Consider the following 27670-nt stretch of genomic DNA (forward strand, 5'->3'; position numbering starts at 1 on the left):
ATAACATTTAAAATATTACATTAGTGCACATATTTTGTTTTATTTGGCATGTTTAATCTCTCCATTTGGTTTATGAACTTTTGTCTACCTTTAGTTTTAATCCTTACTGGGCTTTGAACAAATCTCTGAGGTTTCGGGAGACAAAGCAGTTCTGCTTTTCATTTTCCGGATGCATTTTCAGCTTAAGTTGTGGGCACTTTGAATATGAAATGTTTTGAAGTCAATTGAACAAGATTTCAAAGAGGGAGAATTGCACACAAAGGCTACTGTTTGATGCATTTACCAACTGAGGGAAAGTCCCAGAAATGCTTGTATTTCACCAAATCTCACTGTTGAAACACCTTTTATTACTGAATAGCATGGTGATGAATAGTGATGTTTGCTCATTTCTTCCCTGTGAAGAAAATTAACTGGATTTTATTGGGGGCAATTGAGAACTAACGCAAGCAAGGCAGGTGGGAGGTTTAAATTGTCATTGTGATCAGCATGGATTCATCTAGCATGCTTGCATTTATCATTATCTAGTAGAGACATAGTGGATCAAAGAGTTAGTTTCTGTGCTAAACTGTTCAATTATCTATGATGCATTTGGTCAGAGGGGCACAGTCTCGGGGGGAGGGGGGAGGCATCCTGGGTAGGGGCACTGGGTCACTGGGACGAACTTGGGAGGAGGAAAGACAATCCTTGGGATCAGGATGGATGGAACCCATGGAGAATGAGAGGCACAGCTTCTGGTGCAGAATGGTAGATTCCAGGGACGACAGATGGCACAATGGGCTAAGTGTTCGGCTGGCGACCGGAAGGTAGCCGGTTCGAATCCCGCTTGGAGTGCATACTGTCGTTGTGCCCTTGGGGCAAGACACTTCACCCACCTTTGCCTGTGTGTAATGTAATGTAATTATGTGAAGCACTTTGGGGTCAATGCAAGTTGACTGAAAATGTGCTATATAAATAAGATTATTAATATTAATTATTAATCTCAGCATGGGAGGAATCCTTGCAGGAGGGGGGACAGCCTCCGCAGAGTGGAAGGTAGAGCGCAGCTCCTAGGGCGAGAATGTTGCGAGAATGTTGCGAGAACTCGGCATCCAATACAGTCCTATTGCGTACCTGTGGATCATGGAGTGCAAGCCAAAGAAGTGGTCCCTCAAAGATGGAGTCCTTGAGTCCGTGACAGTCATTCTGCAATGCGGAGGGTTTGGAGAAAGAATAGTATGAGGAGTTATCCCATCCGACAAAAATTCTACAACACATAGAAAACACATAAAAGATATTCAGATAGGGACATGGATAGGAAATGTTTAGATGGATATGGGCTAAACGCGGGCAGGTGTGACTTGTGTACACATGGGGCATCGTTGTCAGCATGGATAAGTTAGAATATAGGACCTGTTTCTATACTGTATGTCTCTATGACATAGAAAAGTCTGTGATAAATGAGGGGGGGAGCTAAAATACAATACATAACCACTTCTTTTCACCAATTTCAGTTTTTTTTCCCTTTATTTTTATTCTCCCATCAACTTAGTTTTAATGTCTAGAAAATAAATCAGCTAAAATTCCCAGATCTTTGTTTAAAAGTAAAAGCCAAAAATATTCAACACTAAGGAATGATTGATGCATTCGTTGAGTGCTTGATGACAATGGTTTTGTACTTAGCAAAGTTTTCACAAATTCTTTCAGAAAATCTTTTTAACACCATACATAAATTAGCCAGTAATAGTCTAAATAAATTATAAACTGGGTCATTTGTGAGAGACATCTTAAAATATGGTCTACAGTTAATAATATGTAAGAATTTCCTATCCATGAGCTATCAGCATTGGAATGAATTGCTTAAATGGAAATCATTTTTGCTCGTCGCTCAGAATATTCAATTAATGTGAAGCTGTTAGTAACATGAACATGTACTTGGAGGCATTTCAAGGATGGTTGATCGTGGTAAAACTAGTTATTGTGACTTGAAGCAATGAATCATAACGTCACATTTGGAGTAATGCATGAAAGTTTGCAGTGTACCAGTTAGTTCACAAAGCTTGAGTGCATATTTTGAGTGGGAGCTGCACTACCTGGCAACCTGAGCAATGTGACGGCTTGTGTTTTGCCTGCATATGTCAAATGTGTGTGGTCAGTTGGTGATTTGATGCCCATGCTGGTATGTTAATGTGAAACGCAAAGTGCTGGAATAACTCAGCGGGTCATGTGGCATCTGTGGACAGAATGGATAGGCGATGTTTTGGATTGGGACCCTTTCATCGGTTCACATTTCAAATGAGGAACCCTTCTTCAGAACTGAGAAAGAAAGAAACAGGTTCTTTCAGTTCAAAGGGTCAGAAGAAGGGTCGCGGCCCGTAACGTCACCCAGAGATGCTCCTTGATCCGCTGAGTTACACCAACACTCTGTGTCTATCTTTGGTATGAACCAGCATCTGCAATTCCTTTCTGCACAAAGAAACATGTTAGCCAAGGTATCAGAGATGGGACTGGGACAAAGGGAATGTTTCTAACAGTGCCGTCATATATCAGGTGGGATCAGGCTAACTTCCCATGGTTGTGTACGTTATAATGAAGATAGACACAAAATGCTGGAGTAACTCAGCGGGACAGGCAGCATCTCTGGAGAGAAGGAATGGGTAATGTTTCAGGTCGAGACCCTTCTTCAGACTAACAGAGGGAAACTGGAGATATGGAAGGGTAAGTATGAAAATGATAGAACAAAGCTGATGATGATCATGGAAATGTACAATGGTTCATTGTTGGCTGAGGGGAAGGTGACAACAGGCATACAAACAGTAAATTACAGTAATCAGGTAGACAGTGAAACTAGTTGGAGAAGTATGGTGGGGGAGGGACGGAGAGAGACAAGGAAAGCAAGGTTTACGAAGTTAGAGAAATCAATGTTTATACTGCTGGGTTGAAAGCTGCCCAAGCAAAATATGAGGAGCTGTTCCTCCAATTTGCCGTTAGCCTCACTCTGACAGAGGAGGAGACCCAGGACCGAATGGGAAGGGGAATTAAAGTGTTTAGCAACGGGGAGATCGTGCAGGCCTAGGCGGACATAGTGAAGACTGTCATTGGACTGGAGCCTGGACTGGTGTGAAGCCTCGCTTGAGAACACCACTGGGAAGATCACTCACCTTGAACTTACATGCTGCATCATACACAATCCAGCTATAACCCAAATGGGCACAGCTCTTGCCTATGGTACAAGAGCGGACTGGAGGAGAGAGATGATGAGAAGATCATCATATCAAGAGGTGGCAAAAAGAGGCCTCTGGTTTGTGTCGTACTGCAAAGGCCCGGCTTCTAACTCTTTGCTTCACCTGAGGAAACTGCGAATCAGAAACCTGGTTGTGAGCAGGAGATACGCTGTGCCAGTATCCAGCAAGCCCTGGAGAAGACTTGTGTTTGTGAAACAACATTTGCCGGTACCAACAGCCAAGCAATGTACTACTTCTATCGCAGATAATCCTGAAATTTAACAAAATCCACGGCCATAAATCCAAGTGAAATCTGGGCCATTATATCAACCAGAAATACAATAGCTCCCTTTTCTTGATGCTCGCAAGGATATTTGTTATCTTGTTTTTGCAGCTCTTGCCTATGGTACGAGTGAATTGCATTGAATTCACTATGAGCATGCATTGAATCATGAAACAATTTTGCATTACATATGTTGGCTGAAAATCCAAATGTTTTACTGCTATGCCGTGCTGCATTTAGATTAATTTGGTTTCGTTTAGAATACAGCATGGAAACAGGCCCTTCGGCCCAATGCATCCATACTGACCATTACTCACCCAATCGTACTTATTCTATGTTATTCCCACTTTCGCATCCACTTCACTCCCTACACAGGGAGGCAATTATACAGGGGCCATTTAACCTACAAACCCACACGTCTTTGGGATGTGAGAGGAAACCGGAGCACCCGGAGGAAATACACGTGGTGACAGGGGAAAGGAGCAAACAGACGCATCCAAGGTGAAGGTTGGACCCGGGTCTCCGGCTGTGAGGCAGCAGCTCTACCCGCTGCGCCACTGTGCTGCTGTGGTGGGGACTTTTTACATAACTGAGGTGGAGCTGCACAAAGTTGAAAGCTGAATTTCACCAGAGAACGTGACATTTATCCAGCAACATTAGAAAAGATCCTGCACTTTGCTATATCCAATGTCTGTGATGGATGAGGATGCAGACTATTTTTTAAGAGGAGGGGAATGCCAGAGGGCGTGCATAAAAGCTTAATTTGAACCTCTCAGCCAAGCAAAGAAAAAAGGCAACTGTACTTGAGGGCAGATAACATTAGATTAATCAAAGTGACAAGATCAAGAGGTAAGAGAATTAAGCAGCAACCACATCAAAAGTGACATTTCATCCTGTGTAGGCAGACCATATCTGGGGGAACATAATTTGTAAAATGCCATAGATGACAGAAAGATCTTTTGTCTAAAATTGCATGCGATGAGTGGGCACAGAATAACGTCTGTGCTGACTATGATGTGTGGTGCAGTCATGTATTTCTATGCCAGTGTCTATGGTTCCCAGTGTCTTTTATTTGAAATGACCAATATCGATACTATGCTGAAATAGCACATTTTGTTTAATGTAAAATATTTTGCAAAGGGCCAAAAACTCAGTATGTTTTTTGTTTGATTTTGAAATGAAAGTTTGCACATTTGTGCATGGTCTATTGTGCAATTCTACTGTATTTGGTGAATTAGCTAATGTTAGTGGAGCTCCATCAAGGGAGTCGGGCATCCATGCAGAAATTAAAGCAAGATGTTTTTTTTGAAATACCTGGTCATTAGAGGAAGCCAAATGCAGGCATGGATATGTACTGAACAAATTTTAGGGGAGATATGAAAATGTAACAGAAAGTTATTAATAAATAACGTATTAACCTAGAATTGAAAGACACAGTGATTTCAGTTTCATTCATTTTTAAAGGAATAATAAGCTGAAATTATTTATGTGCCCAAAAAGAGACTTGATTAGTTTTAACAGTGTGGAAACAGGCCCATCGGCCCACCGAACTCATGCCGACTATCAATCACCCATTCTACCTTACAAACTAGGGACAATTTACAGAAACCAATTAATGTACAAACCTGCATTTTTTGGAGTAGGAGAGGAAACCGAAGCATCTGGGGAAAACATACGCAATCACAGGAAGAACCTACAAACTCCGTACAGAGAGCACCCATAGTCAGGATCGAACCCAGGTCTCTGGCGCTGTAAGGTATCAACTCTACCGCTGCACCACCGTGCTGCCCTTTGGTGCGGATGCTGTGCAGATAACTTGCAGTAGAAAATACATTTCCGTCACTTCCAACGTGATTCCACCACCAGTCACATCTTCCCTTGCCCATCGCATTCTGCCTTCTACAGAGACCGCTGCCTCTGCAACTCCTTAATTCACTCATCCCTTCCTACTCAACTATCCCCTCCCCAAGTACTTTCCCCTCCAACTACAGGAGATGCAACACTTGTCCCTATAGCTCCTCCCTCACCTCCATCCAGCGACCTCAGCAATCCTTCCAGGTGCTCTTCCTGTAACCTCATCTACTGTATCCGGTATCCCCGATGTAGCCTCCTGTACATCAGCAAGACTAAGCATAGACTCATTTTGCCGAACACTTATGCTCAGTCCCTCCAGACCTGCCACATCTCCCAGTTGCTAACCATTTTAACTCCCCTTCCCTTTCTCATATTGACCTTCTCATTCTGGGCTCCTCCATTGTCAGAATGAGGCCACATGCAAACTGAAGGAACACCACCTCATATTCCGCTTGTGTAGCTTACAACCCAATCGTATGAACATTGGTTTCTCCAATTTTAGGTAACTATAAACCTCATCCACCTCTTTCCCCAAAACAATCCTCTTCTTTTCTCCCACTCTCTCTCTCCAGTGTCCTATCTGGACTCGTACCTATTTCCCCCGCCCCCTCCTCTAGCTTCATAATTCTCAGCTCCTCAATCCTTTGTCTCGCACCTTGTCTTTTTTTTTCTTCAGCCGTTATCCGTCTGCCTATCAAAAAAAAAACCCTCACCTACACCAACCTATTACCTGCCAGGCTTTGTCCTGCTGCACCTCTCTTCCAGCTTTCTCTTCCAGCTTTCTCTCCCCACCCCCCACTTAGTCTGAAGAAGGGTCTGTCTCGAAAAGTCTCTTATCCATATGCTTCAGCCTGACCTGCTGAGTTACTCCAGCACTTTGTGTCTTTTTTTGTAAAACAGCATCTGCAGTTCCTTGTTTCCATATTTCACGAATAGTTTGCAAATTATCTGTAATCATCAAATTATCACCAAATTATAATTTATAGATACATAGGCATGAAGTCTGATAAGGAAGGAAACCATGTATATTTAGGAAATCTGCAGTCTAAATGGAAATGAAAAGCACTTGGATAAAAATATATCATTTGAAAGGAAGAAGTAGAGTTTATGCGATAATTAATGATACATCATTTTCACTCAATATTACTTAATAGATGGCAGAATATGTCATTATAATTCAACAGCAAAATATATTATATTTGTACTGGCTCAGGGCTGACGTGTAATGAATAAGTAAGATGAATAAGGTGGTGAGAACGTTCCTGGTTCGTAGATCCAATTCTTTAAGCAAAAGCACATGCTTATTATTGTTGATTTATTGTCAAATACTGAATCAAGTCTACATGGACCGAGGTAGGTCATTTAGTCTCTGAAGTCTCAGCAAGATCACAGCTGATTTATCTTAACTCCATGTTCGGTTTGGTAACACTTAAAACCCTGGACATCAAAGTGTTAAGCAGTCTCAGTTGTGCTGCAATGGTGATAATTTAGATTTTGGCCAAGATTTTGCTGTGTCTTGCCAGTAATATTGCATGAGGTTTCTGCTCTTTCTCAGTGTAAATGCTGCTAGTTTTCAGCATGAACATGTGAATGTGGACGTCCCAGACCTAGTGGCCGAGCTCTGCCAGTGTTTTCCAGCTCCACTCCTCTGCCTCAACTCCTTGTGGAGCCCAGTTGCGGAGCAGGAGTGTGCCACGGTTCCCCAGCACTTATATGTTACAAGTCTTAGTAGGGGAGATAGGTAAGAATAAGATGAGTGCTCTTTGAGTATACTTGAATTTATCTGGCCTGCTGATATGTGGAGTCATGAAGCTGCTCGAGGCCTAGTCATCACCTGTATCTGGATAAGTAAAATTTGCCTTTTTAGTGTCAAGAGGGTTTGTTTGAGGGATTGGAGTAACTGGTAATCAACTACATGCAGCAAGTCCCCTCAGGGAAATCCAAAACATTATATTATTAAACATTTATCTGGGAAATTATGATTCATACGACCGTAGGACTGAGGAGCAGAATTAGGCCATTCAGCCCATCGAGTCTTCTCTGCCTTTCCATCAAGGCTCATGTATTTTTCCCTCTCAACCCCATTCTTCTGCCTTCTCCCTGCAACCTGTAACGCCCTTACTAATCAAGAACCTATCAATCTCTGCTTTACAAATACCCAATGACTTGGCCTCGGGGCCAAGGAAAGAGTGTTCATGTCGCAGCCCTTTTTCCACCAATCTTTCCACCACTACACACAAGAAGCACAAGGTGCCATTGTATGCAGATGCCGAGAAGGGAGTTCAGCTCTGGCTGAACAATTTCTAATCATGTGATGTGGACTCGATAAGAAGACTTGGCCTCCACATTCGTCCATGACCATAAATTCCACATTTTCACCATTCGCTGGCTAAAGAAATTCTTCCTCATCATCGTTCTTAAGATGTACAATTGATTTTCTTTGGGATGAGGGAGTCTTCTATGCAAATTTTACATAATATTCGAAACACAAATATACCATCAATCATAGTTAGACAAAATTGCTGGAGAAACTCAGCGAGTGCAGCAGCAACTATGGAGCGAAGGAAATAGGCAAAGTTTCGGGCCGAAACCCTTCTTCAGACTGCTCTTTAATGAATGCATTTGAAAATCAGCCTGAAGAAGGGTCCTAAGAATAAGTAGTAAGCCATTTAGAACGGAGACGAGGAAACACTTTTTCTCAAAGTGAGTGGTGAGTCTGTGGAATTTTTTGCCTCAGAGGGTGGTGGAGGCAGGTTCTCTGGATGTTTTCAAGAGAGAGCTAGATAGGGCTCTTAAAAATAGCGGAGTCAGGGGATATGGGGAGAAGGCAGGAACGGGGTACTGATTGGGTATGATCAGCCATGATCACATTGAATGGCGGTACTGGCTCGAAGGGCCAAATGGCCTACTCCTGCACCTATTGTCTATTGTCTATTGTTTCGGCCCAAAACGTTGCCTATTTCCTTTGCTCCATAGATGCTGCCGCTCCCGCTGAGTTTCTCCAGCAATTTTGTCTACCTTTGATTCTCCAGCATCTGCAGTTCCTTCTTGACCATCAATCAGAGTATTTTACAAACAAGAATACCTGGGGAAATTTTAACTTAGATTTTCAATCGATGAAACTCATGATACTGTTAGGTGGCAGATTTTCCTGAACTAGCGTTAGCTGCCAGAGTCTAATGTTTTTATTGAATGCATTTGAAAATAGTAAAAATTGTCTTTCTCGCACATCTAGAATGTTGGAATCTTCTGAACCCTTGCCCCCCCCCCCCCCTCCCTAAATGTATTCATCATCAACTGCAGGAGCTACATCAACCATCTCCATTTTTTATACTCCTTATTCACTCTATAATCTACTCTTCCTGAAAGTGCACCACTCTTCTCACTGAAGACGAACCCTGATATCGTCACAAGAGCCACTGACAAGGATGGTGCTGGTACGGTTAGAACTCACTGACCTCTATCTCACAGAGGCCTAATGTCAGGGCTCACATACTTTAGTTTTTTTAGCTTAGTTTAGAGATACAGCGCGGAAACAGGCCCTATTGTACACACACAAGGGACACTTTTTTACACACACAAGGGACACTTTACATTTCTACCAAGCCAATTAATTACAAACCTGTACGTCTTTGGAGTGTGTGAGGAAACCAAAGATCTTGGAGAAAACCCACGCGGTCACGGGTAGAACGTATAAACTCCATGCAGACAGCACCAGTAGTCGTGTTTGAACACGTGTCTCCGGTGCTGCAAGCGCTATAAGGCAGCAACTATATCAGATTCAGATTCAGATTCAATTTTAATTGTCATTGTCAGTGTACAGTACAGAGACAACGAAATGCATTTAGCATTTCCCTTGAAGAGCGACATAGCAAACGATTTGAATAAATAATAATAAGTGTCCGGGGGGGGGTGGTGATTGGCAGTCACCGAGGTACGTTGTTGAGTAGAGTGACAGCCGCTGGAAAGAAGCTGTTCCTCGACCTGCTGGTTCGGCAACGGAGAGACCTGTAGCGCCTCCCGGATGGTAGGAGGGTAAACAGTCCATGGTTGGGGTGAGAACAGTCCTTGGCGATGCTGAGCGCCCTCCGCAGACAGCGCTTGCTTTGGACAGACTCAATGGAGGGGAGCGAGGAACCGGTGATGCGTTGGGCAATTTTCACCACCCTCTGCAATGCTTTCCGGTCGGAGACAGAGCAGTTGCCATACCATACTGTGATGCAGTTGGTAAGGATGCTCTCGATGGTGCAGCGGTAGAAGTTCACCAGGATCTGAGGAGACAGATGGACAGATCACTGCGCCACCGTGCCGCCCTTCCTCATATCCTGCCATGGACCATGACCCAATCACTGTATCAGGCCAATGTCTCCCAGACAAGCATTGACCTGAATTTCCCAGATGTTTTAAGAATTCACTTAAAATTGTGCTTTCTACTTTCCCCTATGCTGTGAGGATTCTTTATTTAGATTGGCTGTTAAACCATCTTGATAGAATCAGAGATGCTGGTTTATCGGGATTTTGCTGCAACAGCAGCTGATAATGGAAAAGAGAAAGGATTGTTGGATTCTTGGAGGTGGCTTTCTTGGACGATAACAATGAATTCCTGCAACATTCAGAGTAAATTACAACCACACCATGCTGGATTTTAGACTATACTCCCTCACTCATGGATCCAATACTTTTTAGGGTCAAAATATTTATTTGATAATGTAAATCCTCAACAAAATTGTCTTTCATGCCAAACTAATGAATAGAATATGGGTCTTTTCCAGTGGAAAATCACTGCCTCAGCATTAAATGCTCAGTATTTAGCTGGCACTTTCTAAATGCAGGTACGAATTTCCGAATTGTGATGTTGTTTTGCTTTAAACCTTTATTGTGGTTCCGCAAGTCTTCATTTAGCTCTGAAATCAAAATAGTTGCTCTGATCATGTTGGGACAGATTAGAAGAAGACCTCACACTTTCCACAGTGATGTAGAATTTCTCATTGCCTTGGGACATTTAAATATTGTTCACTGTCAATTAAGGAGACTCACTGGTGTTTAGTTTAGAGAAACAGTGTGGAAACACTTTTGGTCCACCGAGTCCATGCCGACCAACAATTACCCATTCACTAGTTCAATGTTATCCCATATTCACATCCTACACACTAGGAACAATATACAGATCCTATAAAAACTACAAACCTACACATCTTTGGGATGCGTGAGGAAACCAGAGCACCAGAGAAAACCAACGTGGTCAGAAGGAGAATATACAAACTCCGTACAGACATCACCCATTGATTGGATCAAACCTAGGTCTCTGACGCTGTAAGGCAGCAACTCTACCACTGTGCCGCTCTCTATAAGCAAACATGGGATTATATGTTATCCTACAATTATTGGGAAATAAATGACCAGTTAATTTGATGGTAGTAATCCAGTATGAATAAAGAATATGTTATAGGAATCTTTCATAATTCCCTGTACCAAAGAAAGAGCTTTTGAATGAAAGAAAGAGATAAACCTTGTAAGAAAAATGGTTTTCATCACCTTGTCACATTCAATTACATCAACATCAATGTGCAGGAGGGGAGTTGAACTTGTGGCCTCTGCACTTGCACATATTTAGCTGAATTGATTAAAGACTAATTCCTTCCTCAAGACCTCGTTTGTACCAAATCTGAGTCCAAGTTATGCACTTAGAGCACAGACTCAGTCTTGAACCTACAGCAATCTGTCACAGAGGTGTAGGCAAATGAGCAATAATATATGTGTAGATTGATTATGCATGTCAGCCAATCACATATAAGTTAGCATCACTAACCCCACCCCACTATAACGTTTATATTAACACTTGCTTCCGGCACTGATCAGTTCGAGCAGCAGTTGGGATGTTCTGACATCTAACCATCCTTTATGCTGTTAAAGTTTATGTGCTGATTAAAGATGATTTTGGATCACATAGTGTGTCTGGGGTCTGTCTACAATATAACCATATAACCATATAACAATTACAGCACGGAAACAGGCCATCTCGGCCCTACAAGTCCGTGCTGAACAATTTTTTTTCCCCTTAGTCCCACCTGCCTGCACTCATACCATAACCCTCCATTCCCTTCTCATCCATATGCCTATCCAATTTATTTTTAAAAATGATACCAATGAACCTGCCTCCACCACTTCCACTGGAAGCTCATTCCACACCGCTACCACTCTCCTGAGTAAAGAAGTCCCCCTCATATTACCCCTAAACTTCTGTCCCTTAATTCTGAAGTCATGTCCTCTTGTTTGAATCTTCCCTATTCTCAAAGGGAAAAGCTTGTCCACATCAACTCTGTGCAATATGCATTTAAAAAAAAATGATGAATGTTGAGTGTGTAGTCCTTGAGATCTCACTGTCATATCGTTTAACATTGACAATGAGGATGCAATTGATTATAATTGGAACGCCACATTCCAGCAAGTCTTGCTGACAGTGCTTGGCAACAATGATCACCAGATAACAATGCAGCTCACCTGCATTTGTACAGACCCACATAAAATGGCTGGTCTTATCACCTGCCCATGGAGTTAACGAAGAGAGCACTTCAGCCTACTACAAGGCGACAGTTCTAATCAAGAAAAAGATCATCTTCAAAACCTATTCAAAACCCTTGATTACTGATGTGGCCAAGAAGCTGTAGAGGCATTGAAGCGAGTACAGTGGGGAAAGCCAGCTTGTAGTCAGTGGGTCAAAACTGACTGGTGTGGCTGACTGACTGGTGAATGTTTAACAGTATTCCCTGTCTTACTGCTCAGCTCAATTCTAACACAGTGCCTATGTTTTTTCACCTAAGACTTTATGTCTGAGAAAACAAATGTGCGCTTTAAATTATGAACTGTGTTTCAAAGTATGATTTTATTGCAAGCTGCCCATTATTGATAATTATTTTTAAAAAAACCATATCACTTACATCATGCAAATTGTACAAACCATTTTCCATTACTACGGAATCCATTATAAATTATTTATTTATAATTTATGACACATGCCATTTTACAGATATTTCAATGTTTTTCTCAACTTTTGAAATACATTAACCTAAATGATGAGAATTTGGATGTAACCACTAATGATTACAAGAGGCATTATTAAATTACATCTTCTTTCACTATTATTGATCATGGAGCAGTTACATTGCGTTACCTTTTGTACATAGTAAACAAATTATTTTTTTTTAAACCTGTATTTACCTGGAACATTGTAGCAATGTAGTACAGGCAAATTGCATTAACTTCCTTGCTTATGGTCTTATTTTACATAAACCTTGTATACTTGGAAAATTGCATTTTAGGAAATACAAATTAAAATGATTAGTAGTTGTGCAAAGCAGTACAATCTTTTTTACATCACTATATATGGTGGGAAATCATGTTAATATGTTGGAAAATAATATGTTGGACAAATTATATTAACATTTATATTAACACTAGAGTGTGGCAGGATAATAACACTGACACAAATAGGTATGTGGGATAATCTTATAGAAACTTACAAAATTCTTAAGGGGTTGGACAGGCTAGATGCAGGAAGATTATTCCCGATGTTGGGGAAGTCCAGAACAAGGGGTCACAGTTTAAGGATAAGGGGGAAGTCTTTTAGGACCGAGATGAGGAAAACATTTTTCACACGGAGAGTGGTGAATCTGTGGAATTCTCTGCCACAGAAGGTAGTTGAGGCCAGTTCATTGGCTATATTTAAGAGGGAGTTAGATGTGGCCATTGTGGCTAAAGGGATCAGGTGGTATGGAGAGAAGGCAGGTACAGGATACTGAGTTGGATGATCAGCCATGATCATATTAAATGGCGGTGCAGGCTCGAAGGGCCGAACGGCCTACTCCTGCACCTATTTTCTATGTTTCTATGTTTCTATAATCAGTTAATGTTGTAGGCAGTGGATCTGTTCATTAAATACGCTGTTTATTTGTTGCTACTATTATAAATATAATGACTCCAGATGCCATGTACATCATCTGTAAAAGATTGACTCTAACAAAGAAGCTCATTTGAAGCTATCCTTTTTTTCTGCTCTGATTGATTTGTGTTTCTGCCATTTTCTGTTTTTATTTCAGATTTCCATTATATCCTTTTGTCCTTTGTATCCGAGGCCAATTTTACTTTAAACAAAACTACTAAATTTGCAATTAGATGTCAATTATTCAGGCAAGACTTGAATATAAAATCACTGTAACTGTTAATAATATTTAATTAGATCTTTAGGAACTGGCGCTGTTCTGTGTAAAATGCACGGGGGGTGTTGGCTGAACAAAGTAGTCATGGATGTTGTCGCAGACAGCTAGCCAGATTCACCATGATTCACCAGATTCACCATGAGGGAGCAAGTTTACTGACGTAGAAATCTGAGCTACTTAATTCAGTCTTTCAAATATCCCCCTCGTGTCTGGTACTTCCCCATATCTACTCCAAAATCCTTGAGCTTACTTCAAGTTTCACTTCAGAAAATAAATTCATTTTCTTCCCAGAAAGGAATGTGGTGTTGGGAATGTCTCCATGTCCGTCCTGTGAGGATGTGACTCCAGTTTAAACCTTAATGCTCCAATTTCCAAATGTTGATACTCTAATCACAGGTTCATTTACGATAAAATGACGTGATGCAAAAAGTGCTTCAAATAAAGTAAAAACAAGCCATATGTCTTTACTATTTAATCACAAACTGCATTTTGTCATTTTTTTGGTAAACTGTTTGTTTCTGAATGATTCCCATTGGGAAAGTTGCTAAGCTACTAGAAGAGTCACAGAGAGATACAGTGCAGAAACAGGCCTTTTGAAACATCAAGCCCATGCCGACTATCAACTAAACAACATTCCTACAATAATCCTTTTTTAAGTTCCCTCATATAGTCAACAATTTCCTCCAGATTCCTCGACCTACCTATACACCGACAATTTATATTGGCCAACTACTCTTCCAACCTACACATCTTTAGTAGTAGAACTTAAAGTGCTGAAGTAACTCAGAGGGCCAGGCTGCATCTCAAGAAGATATAGCCAGACTACGTTTTGGACTGGGACCCTTCTTCAGACTTGCTGTGTGAAGAAGTGTCCTGACCCGAAATGTTGCCTATCTATTTCCTCCAGAGGTGATGCCTGGCCTGCTGGAGTTACTCCAGTATTTTGTGTTCTATACAAGATTCCAGCATCTGCAGTTCCCTGTGGCTGCACATCTTTAGGATGTGGGAGGAAAGCAGTGCACTCAGAGGAAGGCCATGCAAACTGGGAGAACCTGCACACTTCACATGGACAGCACCCGAGGTCAGGATTGGACGGGTCCCTAAGACTATGAGGCAGTCACTTTACTAGTTGTGCATTGGGTTTATTGAATGGTGGAGCAGGCTTGAGGCTTAGTGTCTTCAGCAGTTTCAATGTCCGAAAAATGCTTAGGACCCAGTGTAGCATCATTTAAGTATTATTCCTGTTGTAATGTAGATTTTCACACACCAAATCTTGACAAACAAGTTTATTTTTTTATTATTCATTGAAGGGATATGGGCGATGCAGGTTGTGCCGGCATTTAACTACCCATCCCTAATTGCCTTTGAGAAGATGGTGGAGAACTGCCAGTCCCTGTGGTGTGGGTATACCCACTACCTCTTAGGGAGGGAGTTCAGCAAATTTAACCCAACAACGGTGAAGGAACGTTAATATACTTCCAAGTCAGGATGGTGCGTAGCTTGGAGGTCAACTTCCAGGTGGTGGTGTTCCATGCATTTTCTGTCCTTGTTTTCTAGATTGTAGAGGTTGTGGATTTGGAAGGTGCAGACTAAGGAGTCGTGGTGAGTTGCTACGCTACCTTCTGTAGATGTACACACTGGCGTTACTGTTCATCGGTAGTGGAGTGAGTGAATAGGTGGATGGGATGCCTATGCAGTGTCTACATTGTCCTGCCTGGTGTTAGGCTTCCTGCGTGTTGTTGAAGCTGGACTCATTCAGGCAATTGGGAACTATTCATCATACTCCTGACTTGAGCCTTGTGGATGATAACAGGCTTTGAGAGTTAGCGGGTGAGTTACTCGTCACAGACCTGATCTTGTAGCCACAATGTGTATATGGCTACTTCATTTCAGTTTCTGGTCAACAGTAACCCCGAGGTAATTGATAGTGGGAGATTCAATTATGTTCATACAATTAAATGTCAGGATGTGATAGATGGATTTGTTGAGAAAATGTTGAGTGATGAGTAAATATTGGCCAGGACATTGGACAAACCACTTTGCTCTTTGACGAGTGCTATTGAATCCACTTGTGTCCACTTGAGAGAGCACAAGAGATGCCATTTTAACAGAGCATATAAGTTAAAGTGCTAGAAATTCAAATCAAGTGCAGAAAACATTGGATACTCTTGGCAATATGAGTTGGTTAAGGTAAAATAATCACACACATATTTTATGGAGCAGAGAAGCGGGGGGGCGTGACAGCGTGCAAACTAAAACTGTCAAGTTAACAATCTTTGGAACAATATGGGAGACTGAAGTTAGACACATAAGAGTGGGTTTGCGATAGAGAAGTAAGCAATGTAATGTGATGCTCCTCTGACTCAGACTGAAGAAGGGTCTCAACCCGAAACGTCACCTATTCCTTTTTTCCAGACATGCTGCCTGACCCGCTGAGTTACTCCAACTTTTTGTGTCTAGAGTTTAAACCAGCGTCTGCAATTCCTTCCTACATGCAATGTGACAGGGTTGCACTCGCAGGTTTAATGGAGGTGTTGAGATTCCGTATACCTTCCGTTTAATTCTCAGTTCCACTCTCTGATGTCTGTCTTCTGCCTCGTACATTGCTACAAACAATGCCCAATGTAAATTCCAGGATCTACACTTCATCTTCCATCTCTGCACATCTAAGTTCAAAGGATTTAATAATACATTTTTTTTAATTTCCTCATTGTCTCTATCTACAGTTGTGGGCTTTATGTCTCTGTTTCGCAGTTACTGCTCTGTTTACAACTGCTGGTTTTTAAAGTAATTGTTAGTTTGACAACCTTTGTCTGCACCCCAAACAGATATCTATCTTTTCTCTTCATCATTCCTTTCAACCCCAACTTCCGCTCTCCATCTCTTTTTTCCCTTTATTAATGGGTTGGATTGTGCTTGAGATATGCAAGACATGGAGATCTCTCCGCCAGTAGAAGAATCTCAGAGGAAAGGACATCGTTTCAGGATTAGGAAACAATCATTTAAAATTATAGATCTTCCTAATGATTCGCCCAATTTTTCCATCTCAGAGGTTTGGGGAGCTGAATTTTTGAGAGTTTTTAGAGGAAGTAGACACATTCTGGGAAGATCAGGGATGTGAGGAGTATCTACAAATGCAACAGAAGAGAAAATGAAACCTGCGGCAGTTCAGCCATAGTCATATTCAACGATAGGGAAGGCTTGAGGGTCTGAGTGGCCTACTGGTTCTATATTCTATGTTATTATATTCTTATGACCTGGCTGGAAACTCAAGCTTGTTCCCTTTCAATCGCTGAATGCATCTTCAATTTTGCAATTGTGCAGATCCAACATCCCACAAAGCAGTCTGTCTGTGTGGAAATTCAGCTTCAAGTGAAGGACCCTGAGGTCCATTCCTGATCCACCTCAATGGGCTTCTGATGGCTCATGTGGTCAAGGGCCTTTTCAATTGTTTGTAAATGTCTCCCATGCTTAAAGAAATGGAAAACAATTGAAGTACATTCAAAAACTTAAAATTAATTTTGAAAATTAATAAATAGCACATTTATTTACAATTATCATTTCATAAATTAATCAAAACTATTAAACTTAATTAAAAGAAGTAAAATAATATTTGGATATAATATTTTGCCCAGGGAGTGGTTGTAACCTGCAAAGCATTGCCTGAGATGATAGTGATGCTCTCACGTTTGAAAGGTATCTTGGAGAGCACATAAATAAAAGGCCATGAATCCAGTCCTGGTAAAGGGGATTGATATAGGTGGGTCCTTAATGATCGGCATGGACATGATGAACTGAAGCACCTGTTCCTGTGCTGTATGATTCAATGAGTCTAAAGCCATATCACATTGCATCTTCTTCCCACAGAAGTGGCAAGGTTGGGAGAAGCCTCTCAGTGTTACATCACTTACAGGATATGAATTTGTTGCACTTTTTGATATAAAATTCTGAGTTTATAACAGCACCCCCCCTCCCCCTCTCCCCTGTGCCCCACCTGGACTTGCACCTATTTTCCCCCTCCCTCTCCCTTTCCACCCACATTCCTTCCCCATGCTTCACAATTCGCAACTCTTCAATCCTTTTGTCTCGCACCTTCTGTCTTTTTATCTCTGGCCTTTGTCCAGCAAATCTTCAAAATCGCCTATCACCTGCCTATCCACCTATTACTTCGTAAGCTCAGTCCTGCTCTTCCTCTCTTCCACTTTGCTCCTCCCCCCCCCCCCCCCCCCCACACAATACATCTGAATGAAGGTCTTGACCCAAAACGCCACCTAACCATGTTCAACTGAGATGGTGCCTGGCCCGCTGGATTACTCCAGCACTCCATGTATTTACATTTGCAATATGTGTTGCTCATCAGCTTGTACCTAGCAATCGAGAGGGGTTGTGTAAGAAGGAACTGCAGATGCTGGTTTAAACTGAAGATAGACACAAAAAGCTGGAGGAACTCAACGGGTCAGACAGCATCTCTGGAGCAAAGTAATAGGTGACGTTCGAGGTCGAGACTCTGAGGGTCAGGGATAGGGAAATGAGACATGTAGGCAGTGATATAGAGAAATATAGAACAAATGAATGAAACATATGCAAAAAAGTAATAATGATAAAGGAAACAGGCCATTGTTGGCTGTGGGCTCAAATGGTGAAAATGAGTTACAGACAATGACACGCAACAAGAGATGAGGTCAGGTTCAGTGTATTGGGATTTAAGGTCATCAGTGATTTTTAATGACTTCTGTTTTTCTTTCTCCAGATGTGGATGAATGTGGAGATAGCAATGGTGGATGCCAGCAGATCTGTGTCAATATGATGGGAAGCTACGAGTGCCGATGTCGGGAGGGATTCTTCCTCAGTGACAACCAGCACACCTGCATCCTACGTCCTGAAGGTTGGATTCTCTTACCTCTTAAAACATATCAATGGGTTGAAGAGAAATCAAGTGGCTTCACTTCTGTTTCATGCTATTGTTATCACATGTTATCAATGTACGGAATTAATCTCTTCCCGAGAAACAGTTATACCAGTTATACCTCTTTAAACATGCAATGTGTGTTTGGCACCTCACTCGTCCAGTTACCTCAGGCCAGTTATAGCAGTGATTCCCAACCTGGGGCCATATGGCCCCCATGGCAAATTTCAGGGGGGCACAGACATTTTTTGGGATTTAGGGAGCCACAGGTTCAACGAAGGGGGCCACAGCTACCACCCTGTTGCCTCCTAAATTTCAGTTCTAATAAATTTAAATCTATGTAGTTGAAATATTTTTGATGTTTGTGGAATGGAATAAAAGAGAATATATGTGCAATTAATAGACACTGATATTTTTATGAAAGGTATTATAATATTGAAGTACTTTTTTTCCGCTAATAATGTCAGGGGCGGCCACAGAAAAATTAAAAGATCCCAAGGGGGCCATGAGCTAAAAAAGGTTGGGAACCACTGAGTTATAGGGCCGCCCAGATTCCAATGAAAGACTCGTGAGTCGTCAGCTAACTTTCACGGGATTAAACTACAACCCCTGACAAAGAAAGAGTGCATCTGCTGTGATTCTGGTCGAATAAATAAGAATTACTTCCACCAAAGGCAGAGTTAGCAAAGTGGAGAAACACGAGGTCCACAGCTGCTGGAATCTTAAGCACGAAGTAAGCTGAAGAAGGAACTTTGCAGGCCAGGTAGCTCCTGCAACTGGAATTTGACATAAGACGATCCTTTCAAAACCTTTCTTCAGACTGCATCCAGGGCTGAAGAATGTTTCTACACTGGATGGATTTAAGAGAGAGTTAGATAGAGCTCTTAGGGCTAGTGGAATCAAGGGGTATAGGGAGGCAGGCAGGCACAGGTTATTGATTGAGGACAATCAGCCATGATCACAATGAATGGCGATGCTGGCTCGAAGGGGGGAGTGGTGAGAGGGTTTGGGGTGATGAAGGAAACTGAAATACCTGGTTTGGAGGAGAATGCTTCAACTCCAAATAGCACCCAAGATCAGGCTTGAACCTGGGTCACTGTGAAAATATTCTTCAAAAATAAGTAAAGTTGTATATTAGACAATTCTCCCAAAGAATAAGATAGGTTAACTCGTCTCTTTGTGTGCTCTATGATTGATTGATTTATTAGATTAGTGCTGTAGCAATCCATTGTAGTGGTACAGTCTTAGTAAGTCTTGGTAGTGAAATTTTGACTTGTCCACAATAGGTATTTTATGGGCAAAATTGAACTAAAATATTCTCCACATAAGATTATCACAAACTCATAGAATTCAAATCCAGTTGGCTCATTTAAAGATATTTGGACAGGTACATGTACAGGAAAGGTTTAGAGGGATATTGGCCAAATGCCAGAAATTGGAACTAGCCTCGATAAGCACCTTGATTGGCCTGTTTCCCTGCCATATAACTCCATGAATGTAGGTGGACCGACATCTATTCAATCCCATTCTCCTGCTCTTTTCCCCCTGCCTTGAGTCATTTTTCTCTCTTGCTATTCCATGCCTTTCTAATGCTGTTTCCACACTGCAGCAGAGTATTTTGGTCATCACTTTGAATCCATGTCTTTGGCTCTCAAAACAGACTTTTCCCTCTCCCTTCAAACCTGTCAAGATCTTATACATAGAACATTGACCAATACAGCACAGTTACTTGTCCTTTGACCCACAATGTTTGTGTTTATGCCTAGCTGAAAAGCTCTTGTCTGCTTATAAGTGATCTATATCCCTCCATTCCCTGCAAATCCAGGAGCCTAGTTAAAAGCTATCTCTATCAAATCTCCTTTTTAAACTTATTTTCTGGAAGGAGACCAATATCAGCTACTCCAATCGAACCTTCCAGCTGAAATCTTTCAGCCATGGAACAGTACTGGCATCTCTCTCCAGAATTGGAAGCAATACTCCAGTCGTGTTTTAGCCAATGTTGTTTATCATTTCAACATTACCTCTAAGGTTTTATACTCAATGCCTCTTCATATGAATCTCAGGTCTCCCATTTCCTTTACCATCTATTCTCAATGGGATGAGTATGTATTTTGAAAACTAAGCTGGAAAGAGTGCGGAGAAGATTTGCAAGGATGTTGCCAGGACTTGAGGGCCCGAGCTGTTGGGAGAGGTTGGGCAGGCTGGGACTTTATTCCATGTAGTGCAAGAGGGTGAGGGTGATTTTACAGAGATGTATAGGATCATGAGGAGGGATTTTTTAAATTTAATTTTTTTAAATCTTGTTTCTCTGGGTGTCTAAATATTTAGCTAATTAAGTTATTACATCGGATGGAAGCTGCGTACCAAATCTCGTTGTACCTCTGTGCAATGACAATAAAAGATATTATTAGATTATTATTATGGAGTAATTGTATAGTCTTTACCCAAAGTAGAGGAATCAAGAACCAGGACACATAGGTTTAAGCCAAGAACGGAAAAGGTTTAATAAAAACCCGAGGGGCAGCTTTTTCACCTAGAGGGCCGTGGGTCAATAGAATGAGCTGCCAGAGGGGGTATCGGATAAATGTAGGGCAGCTGCTTTGAGCCCCCTAACTCACCCATCTCTTTAGATCCTCTGTAGGTGATACAGGAACTTTTTATGGAAGTTCTTTATTTTCTTTTGTGTTATAATTTTCACTCACACATACAGACACTCCCCCATTGTAGACACAAAAAGATGGAGTAACTCAGCGGGACTGGCAGCATCTCTGGAGAGAATGAATGGGTGACATTTTGGGTCGAGACCCTTCTTCAGACCATTGTTGCTGATTTTAATCTGACCCCTGATTGTAATTCCCATTGACCTTGGTAAGATTACATTTCGGACTCCCCTCTCCCACCACAACTCCCCTACATACCCAATTACACATCTAAACACCATTGATCTGACTATGAAGTTCTCACCACATACTCCCACCCATCCCCAATTTGCAAGTGTTCTACAACTCACCTGTTTTTGGAGGATAGCCTTTGTGAGCATTTACTTGTGCAAGTCATGCCGATGGTGCTGAGTGTGCATCATGCATGGTCGAAAGTTACTGTGGCACAGTGGTGCAGCTGGTCCCGCAAGTTTTGACCCTGGTCTCGGCTCCCGTCCTTGTGGAGTTTGCATGTTCTCGCTGTGACTGCGTCGGTTTTTCTGGGTGGTCTGGTTTTTCTCCCACATCCCAAAGTCTTGCGAGTTTGTCGGCCGCTAAAATTGCTCCAGTGTGTAGGGTTTGATGCCAAAGTGGGATAACATTGGACAAGTGCGAACTGGTGATCGATGGTTGGCATGGACTCGGTTGGCCGAAGACTTGTTTCCATGCTGTAACTCTAAACTAAACTAAACTAATTGCACAATACTAGTGCACACCCATCTCTGATAGCTAAAGAATGTCTGGGCTTGTGTGTTTTCAGCACTCTTTGTTCTCCCTTCAGAAAACTGTTTATGTGCCTTGCCTTTACACCAGACCACAGCGTTTGATATTTATGCCACACTACAGCACAAGATGGTGTAATTTGTTTATAGCGGCTATTTATCCATGAGCAAATTAGGTCGAATTCACAGAGAAAGATCTGACTGGGAGAATGCAGGGCCAGTTTATCTGGCCATCGGGTACAATCCCAGTGTGAAGTAATCCCAAAGCAACTGGCCCATATTCTTCTTCTACTAAGCCACCATCAACCTCATTGGAAATTATCTTTCATCAGACTTTACTGGACTTTATCTTGCACTAAATGTTATTCAGTTTATCTAATATCTGTGCACTAGATGGCTCAATTGTAATCATGTATAGTCTTTCTGCTGACTGGTTAGCACACAACAAAAGCTTTTTGCTGTACCTTGGTACACGTGACAATAAACTAAACTAAACTAAACTAAATCATACAATGCAGTTCCATTGTAATCGGTGGCACCATATTTTGGAAATGCAGTATAACACACAAACAATACATGATAAGTGCATGAAATTGAGGGCAAATGTATATCCAACAAGAGCTGGAACAAAAGTCAGCAATCCAGGTAGTATCATTGGAGACAGAAATTGAGTTAACATTGCCAGAGAAAAAGGCTTCTTCACACTGCTTCAACGGTTAAAGTGACAACATTATTTTTCAGTCAAATGAACAAATTCAGAGCCATTTCTAGACAATACCATCGAGGGATTACACACAAAGCAGCTCCAGAAGGAAACCAGCGCTGGTTATGAGGTCACTTGCCCCTGGCCCTGGCAGGGTGAGGGATAATCTGTGTGCAGGGGGCTTTCACACATATTGAGTGTGATTTACAATCTTGCCCGCTCTTCAGGCGCAGCCTGATGCAGACGCCCAAGAGTCAGGAGGTTGGATCGTGCTGAGCCCAGCCCACCTCCTGGTATCACTGCCCACTGTTGCAGAGTGCACAACACAGGCCGGATACAGGGGGCTGACCCCACCTACCCTCCATGCCTGGGAGACAGTTCAAGGTCAGGGGTGAAGAGACCTCAGGCAGCATCACCTTGTGCTCCTGCCCCTTCCTTCCCCCGCAATACTCTTTGAAGCTGGGGATGAAGATAAAGTTAACCAAAAACACATTGATGTATTTGCAAAACGATGGAAACATCTCAACTCAATTATTTAAAATTAATTACCTTCTTCATCTTTGCAGACCGAGAATCCTCCACCCCCCTTGAAATAAACAGCTTGCATGATTCTGCACCAGGCCTGATTGATGTTGAATCAGGATGGCATAGAGGCCAGCATGATGTTGGAGAGTCCCAACAGGACTGGGCTCTCCCACTGGGCTACAAATGGACACTGGTGATGGAGTGGTCCATAGACATGGTACCATTTGTCACTTGGCAAATCTCAGACCTACTTGTATGGGTCCACTGTAGTTTGGCTTAGTTTAGGTTAGAGTTGCAGTATAGAAACCAGCTCCTTGGCCCACCGAGACCACACCAGCCACAGATTACTCACCCACACGAGCTGTATGCCATCCCGCCTTTCCAGTCCCCACACACTAGTGGCAGCCCACAGAGGCCGATTAACCAACAAACCTGCACGTCTTGGGGATGTGGGTGGAACCCCGTGCACCCAGAGGCTACTCACACTGTCACAGAGAGAATGCAGAAACTCTGCAGACTTTACTTGTCGTATTTCATAACTTTCTTACTTGGGAATGGCCAGCACATATTTTATACATGAAATATACAGTCATTCCTTAACATCGTCAGGAAATGAGTATGCTTGTCTAATTCTCATGGCCAGCTACCTATGCATTCCCTCTTGTTGCTTATTTGAACTGAACCAAGCAGGGCATTTTCAGGTTTCCTTATAATCACAGACTGAGATTTAAACCTCAAATATTAGCCATCTCCAGCTGCCTATTTATACAACAAAAACATTGTCGTTCTGAGCCTTTGAATCGCTCTCGCCCTCCATTATACTGTTCAGTGTCTGTAAAAGTAAGTTAATATATTTTACTTATTTCCTGAATACAATAATTCTCAGAAAAACTTTGCAGTAAATAATATGTTGATCAGTGTTTTTTAATCCACTTGTCTCTAACTCAAACTGAATCAAAAGCTTTCAGTGAATTATTTTGCTGAACGAAATCAAAACCATCTCAAATCACAAGCGAGCCACATAGTTGGCTGTGTGCTCCATCTGTGGCAAACTGATGCACTGAATTATTTTGTGTCGGAAAGAACTGCAGATGCTGGTTTAAACCGAAGATAGACACCAAAAGCTGGAGTAACTTAGAGGGTCAGACAACATCTCTGGATAAAAGGAATAGGTGACGTTTCGGGTCGAGACCCTTCTTCACAGTCTGGAGAAAGGAAAACGAGAGATAACATTTATATTACCGGCTGTATCTCTCGTTTCCCTCTCCCCTGACTCTCAGTCTGAAGAAGGGTCTTGACCTGAAAAGTCACCGATTCCATTTCTCCAGAAATGTTGTCTGACCCACTGAGTTACTCCAGCTTTTTGTGTTTATTCACTGAATTATTTTGTTGTTTTAAAAGTATCAAATTAAATAACATGTTAATAATCTGAAATCAAATTTGCTGAAGTATCCAATTGTAGTGGTACTGTCCTTTTGGACTAAAATGCGATTGAATGGCACTCAGTCGGAGGGGGATTGTCTGTTTTGTTTGATTTCCTATTGCATAAAAATACAGTTGGGGATGACACACCAGGTGTTTTCAAGAGTTCCACCCCAGACTCACTTAGTGGCTTGAAGTTACCCACCAGCCCTTCTCCTGCAGGGACTTACTGGCATTGGGGTGTGCAGAGTGTGGGGGGTGGAGGGAGAACAGACTAGGGATTTATGTGGCAAGTTTATTGAGTGGCAGTGGGAGGGATTAAGGGCGCCGAGCCATTGGCGTGAACATGCGAATGAGGGATCACATTGGCATCGGTGTGGTGGGAATGAGGGATTGGAGGACAAGAAATTGGCTAGAGGAGGGGGGAATGTGTGGACACAGTTTGTGGACTCGAGAGGTATTGAGGCAACGGTTTGGCCCAAGGTCCTCGTTAAGTTATTCACTCACCAGAGTCCTGTGCCAAGGGCACCACATTATCCAGCGAGTGTCTATCAATGGGTTCATCTTGGACAACATGCTCAAAATGACATTCCAATGCATGGCATGGCATACAACCTCATCCCGTGTGTACCTGTGTCCAAACCACACAAGGTACAAGAAGCACCGGGTCAATTTTCCCAACTGACTCAAAATGACCTGGACGTACTTCCAAACATGGTTCACTCAGAAAAGAATTGACTTTCAGATCCTCAATCAATTGCTAAAGATGAACAGCATTATGGGATTGTATGTGTAGGCACTAGGTTTAAATATAATGTGGAATTGGTTTAATAGATGCAAAACGATAGTTTGTTGAGAACAGTGCCATACTTCTGGTATCCATTATCGAGCAGTAAAATAGCAAACTCGTTGCTGTGAGTGAAAGAAATGAAGGGAGCTCTTTGAGACTGTGTGTGAATGTCTTGTGGAGCTGCCCAGGAAAGTGTGTAGAGTCAGTGTCGTTCCACCTCTGGCCTGTTCAGCTGCTCAGACAGCTCATTATACAGTATGTAAAATATAATGCAGAAAATGAATGGGTCTTTATACTTTAATGAAACCTCAAACTCCCTAAATCTTTTTACTGCCTGTTGTAATGCTATGTTCTGGGAAGCTATAGATGATTTATGCAATGCCATAAAAGTCACCTGCACAATGGCTCTTTGGCAGGAAAGTAATATGTGGGAATATCATTTTTATCCTTGAAGGTTGATACAATATTGAGATGCTGTTCATGGTTTTCTTGTGCTTTGTTGTGTCCATATTTAACAGTAACTTCTGCAACCTCTGTTCAGGGTATGTATTGATATCTCCTGCAGTTAATTGCTGTGGTATTAAATTCCAAGCAAGCACAAGTTGTTTTACTTATAAACACAACCGTTCATTAGCTGTGGTACGGCCATTAACCCGAGATACCCTTACACCTATTGTCCACAGTCTGCAGCCATAATTAGCCTTTTAACACTGGTCATATAAGCTGCCAAGGAATTTAGCTTTGCCTATTTGATGTATTCACATCATGTCCTTTGTGCTCTGTTTTAATGTAGTTATTAAACCAATGAAGGAATTTTATACAAGCATATTAACTATACATTACCGAAACAGATGATATCTGAGAATGTGCAGATATCCTGGGCTAGAGGTTATGCAGTGCCTGGAAAAGTGTACTAAGCCAGCATTGTGCAGTGGCCTAACAAACATTTTGGTCCAGTGTTCACCCATTCTAAAATGTTGCTATTGTAGCGCATGTGGAGGGAAACAGGTCGGTTGTGGGGCTGGTTTGAAGGGGATAGGAAAGTGGAAATAAGGGGCTTGGAAATAATATTAGGGGCGTTTGGGAACTTGAGGGTCCGGTTCAATCATTGGATGGGGAAGGAGTAGGTTGCATCCAAGAGTCGGGGGCTGAGCTCGCAATTGGGTACTAATGGTGGGTAAGTGTTGTGCTTGGGATTGGGCTGGAGGTGAGCCGGGCTCACGATCAAGATTGATGTTTATAGGGTAGGGATTGCAATCCAACAGTCAAGAGTACAATAAAATGTTTATTGGTGGATAATCTGAAACAAGTCCTCAGTGCTGGACTGTATGATCCAGGTCTCCGTTAGAGAGCCCCCCCAAAGCTAACGACAAGCCAAGCAGCCACACTGTAGTATCGACCTGCTAGTATTCATGTGCAACACAGAAAATGATGAAAATGGGAGCTGGTATTGTGTTTCAAGCCATTGGGCACTGCTGTACACATCTAGACTCCTCCTAGTGCATCAAATACACATGGGCAGGAGGGAAACCTTGCCATATTATTGCCACATAATGCCTTTATAACCATTATAATATCAAGACTCCTTTACCCCGATGAAAGGAACTGATGCATTTATCCTCTTTGATACTGTAGTAAGTTGTGAGATACTTGTGTCGAGGCAGTGATTTTGGACTCTCATTTCTGGGAACTCTAACAGTTATGCCAGGCAGTTACAATGCTTCATATTATTAAAACCTCTGGTTCCCAGCTGGCTGACTTGAAAAGCTTCACAGTTCACAACTTTGAGAAGCTTTGCCTGCACTTTTGTTCTTCTTGATGGCATCCACAAACTAAGTCAGCGTAATATTCTTTAGTGTAAACTCCCATGCACATCCAACTGAGTGCTTAGTGAGTGTTTAAAAAGTGGAACGGAAGAATTTATTATGGCCTAGTGAAAGGGTGGATAAGTGTTTACATCTGGAAAACCACAGGGAACCCATTTTTACAACTAGAATGGTCAAGTGGTTGAGGTTATTTTGTCTATTTCTTTTTTTTTTGTCTCTTGTAGAGTTCAGTTGTTTTGTTCTGATTTCGCATTCCCCCTAAAAACATCAATGCCATCAGAAGATGCTCACAGAACCGTAGCAGAGTAGAACTATCATGCTGTGCCTGGCCTTTGAAAAAGCCTCCAATTTATCCCAGTTCCCTGCTATTTCATTGTAATTCTGTAAGGCTTTCCCCTACAAGTACGTCCCTTTGAAAGTTGGTAACCATCTCACTGCTGGGCATTGCAATCCACATATAGCAACCGATTGCTTAAAACATAGTTTCCTCACAGCACCCCAGATTTTTTGCCTCTTTCGTTCAA

General features: G+C 42.0%; 1 protein-coding gene across 3 annotated transcripts in view; it reads left to right on the forward strand.

Annotated features, from left to right (window-relative positions):
• scube3 (signal peptide, CUB domain, EGF-like 3) overlaps nucleotides 1-27670 on the forward strand; it is a 272047-nt gene that overhangs the window by 112327 nt on the left and 132050 nt on the right. For all 3 annotated transcript variants that reach the window (XM_055654491.1, XM_055654492.1, XM_055654493.1), the window contains exon 4: nucleotides 18304-18438. In XM_055654491.1, coding sequence (XP_055510466.1) covers nucleotides 18304-18438 — 135 coding nt within the window. The remainder of the gene's footprint in view (nucleotides 1-18303; nucleotides 18439-27670) is intronic.

Source organism: Leucoraja erinacea, chromosome 24, assembly GCF_028641065.1.
Source record: "Leucoraja erinacea ecotype New England chromosome 24, Leri_hhj_1, whole genome shotgun sequence".
Taxonomy (NCBI): Eukaryota; Metazoa; Chordata; class Chondrichthyes; order Rajiformes; family Rajidae; genus Leucoraja; species Leucoraja erinaceus.